The sequence below is a fragment of the Hibiscus syriacus genome, unplaced genomic scaffold, assembly GCF_006381635.1.
Source record: "Hibiscus syriacus cultivar Baekdansim isolate YM2019G1 unplaced genomic scaffold, ASM638163v2 tig00110602_pilon, whole genome shotgun sequence".
In the NCBI taxonomy this organism is placed as follows: domain Eukaryota; kingdom Viridiplantae; phylum Streptophyta; class Magnoliopsida; order Malvales; family Malvaceae; genus Hibiscus; species Hibiscus syriacus.
The window spans coordinates 2,267,407-2,275,740 of NW_024062798.1; the positions used below are offsets into that span (position 1 = coordinate 2,267,407).

At 34.0% G+C, this 8,334-nt stretch overlaps 1 protein-coding gene and 1 pseudogene across 1 annotated transcript; one reads left to right on the forward strand and one right to left on the reverse strand.

Moving 5' to 3' along the window:
* The first annotated feature begins 544 nt into the window (after positions 1 to 544).
* LOC120135181 lies at positions 545 to 1,262 on the forward strand (annotated as a pseudogene).
* Positions 1,263 to 3,772: 2,510 nt separating this feature from the next.
* LOC120135213 (aluminum-activated malate transporter 9-like) lies at positions 3,773 to 6,828 on the reverse strand. Its single transcript, XM_039151524.1, has 6 exons — positions 6,435 to 6,828; positions 5,661 to 5,798; positions 5,288 to 5,557; positions 5,059 to 5,195; positions 4,813 to 4,959; positions 3,773 to 4,456 (listed from the first exon to the last, which is right to left on the reverse strand). Exons 1-6 carry the CDS (start codon positions 6,799 to 6,801, stop codon positions 3,791 to 3,793), a joined length of 1,725 nt encoding a protein of 574 aa, XP_039007455.1. The 5' UTR covers positions 6,802 to 6,828; the 3' UTR covers positions 3,773 to 3,790.
* Between the last annotated feature and the right edge of the window lie 1,506 nt (positions 6,829 to 8,334).

An 8,334-nucleotide genomic window follows, 5' to 3' on the forward strand; every position in this document is an offset into this window, starting at 1 on the left:
TAAGCTTGGGAAACACGCTCGGCAGTATTAATAAATTTTTTCCCTGCGTATAAACAAGTTTTGCACTGTTCTCCAAGCTCAGATTGAACTGTGAATTAACATTTGGCAGCAAAACACTCAGATTGGACACGATCAAAGTTTACTTAAATCAAAAACATCTTGCTCTACACCCCTGAGTTGAAAGAAGAAACAAGGTTTACTTAAAATCTGTGAAATCATACACTGAATTATGCCGTTTAAAATAAAAGGTGTATCTTTTTACGTATATACACATCTTGCCGAATGTATTTAAGGTAGAACTTGTTTTTTTTTCCCCCGTTCCTCTTATAAAGGTTAAATTCTGTTTAAACATGAACAGAGATGGGGTTGATCAAGTGATATATGAAATATGAATTAGTGTTTGAATGATTCTTGAATGATGCTGGTTGATAAAGTGATAACAGCGTCTCTTACAATAACCATTGCATGTTTATGAAATATGAATTACTGTAAATTCATCCTTGTTCAAAACCCATTTTTGAAGATTTTGTTTTGGAGGTGAAATATGCAGAGTAAAAAAACTCTAACTCGCAAACTTGTGGTCAAGTCATCGAGCAAGTTGTTTCCGCTGGAATCCAAAGATAAAGCCCCTAAAATTGTCAGGATTCGTGTCACCGATTGGGATGCCACGGATTCTTCTACCGACGAATGTGAACGGGCGAGGCATCATAGGGTGAAAAGGTATATAAACGGAATCAGGGTCGAGGATTGTTCCGCCGTCAGTTCCTAAAAGCCAGCAAACAAGTAAAACATGCAAATATTTAATAAAACAGTTAAGGCAAATATAAGAACAAAGAAGCAACAACAGTCTTTATCCAACAGCATTAAGTATCGTGGCGTTCGTCAAAGGCCGTCGGGAAGATGGGCGGCCAAGATCAGGGACCCTACAACTTGAACCATGGTCTGGCTCGGTACCTATGACACTGCTGAGGAAGCTGCTTTGGAGTATGACAAAGCCGCGAATCGAATCAAAGGCTCTGATGCTCTCACAAACTTTGCGAAAGCTCCGGTTAGACCTACACCCGATAACTTATCAGATGAGTATTTATTAGCAGATCCGGGTGTTTTATGTGATCATTTCAATGCTGATAATCTCGAACCTATATTGTTTGGTGAAATGAGGTTACCAGAAGACCGTTTGGAACTTGATTATGCTGATAATATAACATTAGATGTCGATTTCGGCCGGGTCATCTACGTGGGATATCGATAATTGGTATTAATCATGTTGTCAACTGGTTAAATCATGTTTGAATGAAGCAATCTATTGTTCCTCGTTTTCACAACAAATTTTCCTGGATGGTCGTCTGTGTTTTGCACTGCATGATATAACTAGATCTTTTCTGAAGAGTCGCTTGTGTTACGCGACTTCCTTACCTTATTAGATTGCCAAGGATTGTTTACTTTCCTCTCTATGTCTGTTACATGTATTCCTCTATTATGAGGTATGCAGCGCTTGTGAAAGCTATTCTCCTTTGGCGAAAGCTCAGGGGCATCGAGGGAATGAAGACGGAGGTCAGAGGCTGGGTTAAATTTTATAAACAGGAAGGTGTCATTGTTATTAAACACCATGGGTGTTATCATATCAGTACGTGTTTGCAGTTGTTATAAAACAACCAGGCTGTTGTTGTTAAACATTTAAATATCGTTTTAATATTTAATATATTTTATTAATGTTATATTTATGATGTTTATATCGTCCGGGCCTGGTGCCTTTGAATCATCACAATTCCGCACAGCCTTCTTTTATATCCTCGACCGTAAAACACTCTTCTAGTTTGGCTGCCTCATCACCTGATAGAGTCTTGGAGTTTAGATCCAAGTGGACTTTAAATTTGATCCCAGAATTTTAAACGACTATCATATCCCAATCAGTATGTTAACGTCCAGCTTAAATTGTCGTTAATTTTTTTCTAACATAAAATAATGAGTTTGGAACATATGAATAGTCAGATAACTATTTTGTAATTTTTAATAGTTGAGAATGCCTTATAGTCGGAGGACTATTTTATAACTTTTAATAGTTGAAGGACTCAATAAAATAATGTCTTATATTCGAGGGACCATTTGTGTACACTACCCTAAATTATATTACAATTATTTTTTATTAATAAAATTTTAAAATTATAAAATAATAAGTAAATGGTGAAATCGAGTTGAGTTCAGATTCAGAGTAAAAAAAATTAATTCAACTCGACACGATATATATAAATATTATATTTCTTATATATTGAGGAATAATTGTAATAATACATCTTTTTATATTATTTTTTAATTAAATTCTTATACATATTTATATCTTGTAGGGTATCAATTTTGACATAAAAATTGAATTAAATCTTAGAACGAATATGAATAAAAAGGTTTAAGATTTTAGTCAAATTTGAATGAATCAAAATCTAAGTCAACCTATGATTGTCTCTACCGTTAAACCTAGTATGAATTCGAGACAGAAACTTGTCAATAATATTTTACGGACTAAAAATTTATTTTAAAATCAAATTGATAGAATGTATAAATTTTACGGACTAAAAATATTAAGTTTAAATATACAAAAGGTGACTAATTTATGTTTGCTTTTCCAGTTTAGTGTTTAACGTTTATTTTGTTTCGGTTTGGTATTTTTCATTCCGTTACTCATTTAGTTGCTCGGGCTATCAACGGCGTTAATTTCTCCGTTAAATGGAACGTGTCACAACTGGTAATTTCAAAAAAAATATTTAAAATAAAAAAAAATTATATATATTTTTCAAAAAGAAAACACAAATTTTGAAATAAACCTAAAACTTTGAAAACATTCATTTCAATCCCTAAACCCACGTCGGGCACCACCTTTTGCCGTCGACGAAGCTCCACCCGATCTCCCCTCCTCTCGGTGTCCAAAACCCCAATAAAATCATGACCGACAGACGGTCGATTGATGACGAATCAACGTTTTATACTACACAAACCCTAGGATGAAAATCATGATCCGACGGCCGATCAATCGTCGATCGGTCACGATTTCATGGGGGCTTTGGTAGTCGAGGGGAGGGGAGGTCGGGTGGAGCTTCGTCAATGCCAAAATGCAATTACCGGCGTGGGTTTAGGGGTTGAAATGAAGGTTTTTAAAGTTTCGAGTTTATTTCAAAATTTGTGTTTTCTTTTTTAAAAATGTATATAGAATTTTAATTTTTTAATTTTAAATAAAATTTTAAAATTACTATGCTTTTGACACATTTCACTTAACGGTCCGTCACGGTTTAACCCATTTTGAGTAAAATAATGAAATGTTAGGCATCAAACTGAAACAAAATAAACGTTAGACATTAAACTTTAAAAAGACATAGATTTAACATCTTTTTGTATATTTAAACCAAAATATTATTTTATCTAACCACGTTACGATCCTGTCTAATATTTAATAGTAAATGATGTGTTTTGTAATATTCAGAAAAATATAACACATTTATTACTGAACAAATAATTGAGTGGTCTTGGATTTATTTCACATTTTATATTTAGATAATTGTGGAAAATATTAGAACTTTATGTTTTCCAAACTTAATTATATATTTCCTCACCTTTAAAAAAAATAAAAAATATTATAAATAAGTAGCAAAAACTATATAGACGTGAAAACAGAAACAGTTGAGACAGGAACAAATATATCCAACATTCATAGAGATGATAGTTGCACTTCAAAACAACAAAGATCGAATCCAGTCTTTTAACTTTCTTGCCTGTATGCAAATTCTAAAATTTCAGACACCTAAACATTTTGGAACAAAGGCCAACAGACTCTTGCTGCCGCCGGTAACTCCTCGGGTTCCTTAAAGTTTGCGATCTCGCTCAGCTCTTCGAATGCATCAACTACGTTTTGCATTCTCGCTACGAATTCAATCAAAAGTGAAGTAAATGTTGCCAATGACAATGCACTTGCATTCTCGTATGTTTTCGACTCTTCCAAAACTTGCTTCGGATCAGGAATAAATGAAGGGTGTGCTGACAATGATATCTGTTTCTTAAGTAAAACTTCGGAAGGGGAGACACTGGGGTTGACACCGACATTAGTCTTGAGGTTACCCAAACTATCTGGCATGGTAACCGATCGGAGATCAAGTACTGCCTCGCTAAGGGACTTATAACCCAGGACTCCATGTTCTTCGCTATCCGAGTTCAGAAAATCTTGAGGCTCTGACAGAACCTGTGATCGATTTCCGATCTCCCAACTCTCGGCATTGACAAGAAGGTAGGATTTCCGGTCAACTTTACTTTGTAACTCTTCTGCAGCCTCGTGTAATTCAAATAGTATGTCGGAATGACCTAGTTTCTCCATCTCTTTTACTTTGCTCCCAAGCTCACGCAACACTCTAGCACCTTCTGCACCAACCCTCTGAAGTTCATGACAAAAGACTTGTCTTCGTTTTGATGGAGCCTACACATTCAAGTATTATAATTCGAAACACATGAAGCCATCTCAAGTTTTAGGGGGGAAAAGGCGGCACTTACAATGGTAAGCACATTTCGATTAGGTGAAGAGTTATATGGATGTTCATCAACCAGTAAATTCTGATGACCAATCAAGATTGCCATACATAAATGCGGCACACATGGATGCAAATGGATACTTCAAGAAAATGAAGAGAGCAATGTAGCAATGCACCTATTGCTAAATGAAAAAGGAGAAGCCAATACTTGGGATACTGTCGCACTTCTATAGAACAAACAATGCATGAAGAGTGTGGAATTGGCCATCGATTGCATACATTCTAGACAGGTAAGAATAAGTACCTGTATTTCCGAAAGAATACAGCCATGTAAAGACATAACCATGAATGCACAATGCCTCAGGGCTCCACTTAATGTGGCATAATTCTTCCATGGGTAACGAAGTGACCTATACGGACCATGCGGTGGCTCCCAGATGGCAAAGCCCAACTTTACACCAGAATGGAAAAGGAAGTGAAAAACGTAATAAATACGAGAATACCATCATTTCAAGTATCAAGTGGAATATGTAAATACAATAAAAATTACCAGTGCTTCCTCCTGAATTTTAGATTCTACAGCTGATCTGTAGCCACTGTAAACCGGGTCATCCGAAGCTTGATAAGTTAGAATTTTGGAAGGGACCCTTTTATATTCAACGCAATTAAGGTACCCTTTAACACATTCTGATCAAGAGTGGAAGGAAACAAGCATGAGAATGATCAATTACTTTCGAAATTCCAAGAGATAAATAAGTAAACTTTAGATGCATACTAACCTTCTAAAGAACTTGCCACACTCATGAAATTTTTAGCTACCGAGTTGTGCAGGTCCTCCCCAGCCCAGATGGGGTAAATGCATATGTTAACAACTAAACAAACACAGGCACCGAGTGCTATTAGCAAAAATCGAGTAACAGCTGTATCAACAAATTCCCCTGTATTATACCCAGATACTGTTATGTAGCAATATGTTAACGTGAACACTCGGAACCCGTACTCATAAGCCTTCATCGTCGGGTATAGTTTTGCATAAGTCGAAAAGAATCCTGGCAACACATGTCATGTCAGAGAAAACCTAAGAGAAACTCATAAAGAAACTAATAACAAATAGCATAATACATTATCATGATTCATGACCAAGAAATGAACCTATTATAAAGATGCTAATAACAATAGCAACTTCTTCCCATTTTCCAGCCAACTGCGACAATTCTGCCATACCAAGAGCAAGCCCTCCGGCAGTTAATGTACCCAGCCCACGGTTAAATCCTTTGCTAAGAGTTGCTCCTGCAGAAAGAAGAGGAAGACATTAAAGTCGTTAAGAAAACAAAACACCACTTTCCTTTATGCTAACTATGATAAAGAAATTTTAAAATCGGAACCCCTAAACAAGCAAAAAGCTTTTCCATCGTTCTAACTGATCGGAAACTTAAACCTAAAAAGGAAGAAAGTACTAACTTACCTACAAGAAAGTAAAATGCCTAATAACCCTATGAAGCTTGGCTGCTCAAACATACATGATTACAAGTCTGATCGAGTAAATTAATAAGACGAGCTATTCGATTTAGGTGTTCGGGGAAATAAATTATTCATGAATTTAGAACGGAACCAAAGAAAAATTCAAGAACAAACCAAGCACACACAAATTACTACATGAATTACCCATGCAAACTTCTATAAGAACACATATGAACATGAAACTGAAGATGAAAAAATCAAACAAGATCAACTATGCTAAGAACCAAACCAACCCCCTTTTTGTCTTGCGAAGCAAAATAAAAAATACTAAATACATTATTTTTCTAATTTTTGTCATGATATCAAATCTCAGTAAGCAACGAGAGATAAATAGCAGATAGTATGAAATACTACTATTTTTTTTTCAAAAAAAAAACAAATTCTAAAGAAAATAAAAACGGTTACCTATGCTGAACTCAAAGACGACGACCACAGTGAGAATAGCCCAAACAGAGTGGTCACTGAGTTCCTTGATGGGTTCTTTCAAGAAAATAAGCAATGAAATAAGCATGAGTGCAAGACCCATCTTTGCAGAGAAAATAATCTTCCTGGGATCCGACATCCCCATCTGCCATGCCTTGCCGGCAACCTGTCGAATCAACTTTGAGAACCCAGTTAGTTTGTCGCTCAAGTACCTGTAAGAAAACCATCTCCTTCCTTGTTCTTGTTCCAGCTCCTCTCCTCCTCCGTACAATCCCAGTTCCGAATACCCCATTGCTCTCCCCCTTTTCTCCAGCAGGGAGTGCCTAAAAGAACCAAGCTTGGCCGCCATTGAAAACCCAGAGATTTCTTTTCACGAAGTATTCATAAATATATGAATCTTTTATGGGTCTTCTAAGAAGTTTTAAGCTTTTGATTCAATTAAAGCGATGGTGATGGAACAGTAGAAATAAAGCTAAGAATATCGGGAGTGGAGAACTGAGAAACGGCATCTCTTGATCCCACAGAGAAGAAATGGCCTCGTAAATGCTGGACCAAACTACGGATGGAAGTACGAAACTGTGGGACCCGAAGAGATCAAAATCAAAAGAATAATGGCGCCACGTAAACTCATCAAGTAACAGTTTAATAATATTCATCTTGTTATATTTGTTTTTGGTTTCTTTTTAAAATTTTCCGACATAACTCATTGTCACACTATCTCCGATTTTGTTTCTTTAGAAAATTTTAAATCATCACTTTTGTTTTTTAAGTGCTCAGTTTTATTCATTGAATTACAAATAATACTTTTTTTTTGTACAAAAAATTTATGTTAAGTATATATATTTTAGTCTAGGGTCAGAACATAACTAAGATTTAATTGAAATTTATATAGGAATTTACAGATTACCTACCAAGAATGACAGTAGTAAGATTCGAACTTGATATTACTAACTCAAATTCTTGAATCTTAACTACTTGTGTCAACACTCATTTTTGAATTACAAATAATATTTTAATCATTAAGTTATTCAATTATATTTTTTTTTCATTATTTACTCTATCGATTTATAATATTTTAATCATTAAAATAATAAATATTGTTAGTGTGGTGACATGATATGTTAGTAAAGGAATTAATTTTTAGTTTAAATTTTAAATTTTACATTAAATACCAATTTGATTTAAACTTTAGATAAAGTATCAGTTTGAATTTAAATTTAGATAAAACATCAATTTAGTTGGTAAATTTAATCAAAGTTTTTGGTCGCTCGCTATCGCTTATTATCGTTCACTGTTGATCTGTCATTGATCGTTGTTATCGATAATTGTTGGACACAAAAAATTTTAATTCACTCTTTTTTAATCTCTTAAACGTGAATCAAATGTTCGATCCATTGAAAATGCCTCAAATTCTACAAATATAACAACAACAAAACCTTAATCGTAATTAAACTATAATAATAAATGTATAGCTAATATTCTTTTAAAAATAAGGATATTGAAAATTTTAAATCTATGCGGTAATCAAATCAATAATTTTTAGTGATGTAATTAGGGTAAGTGTTGGATTGATTAGAATTAAAAAAAAATAAGTTAGTTGAGTCGACTAATCTTATTTTGCAACTCAATTTTTTTTTTGAAAAATTTATAGTTATGTTCGAATTTCTATTTTAATTTAATTATAAATATTTATAATATTATTTTACTATTTGATTATAGTTTAAACAGTTTTATGTAACTTGACTCAAATTATTCGAGTGTGATATACATATATATATATATATATATTTAATTGATAAAATATATATTTTTGTGTGTGATATATATATGTATATATATCGGAGTTGAAAAAATCAACTAAGACTTAAAAACCAATATATTA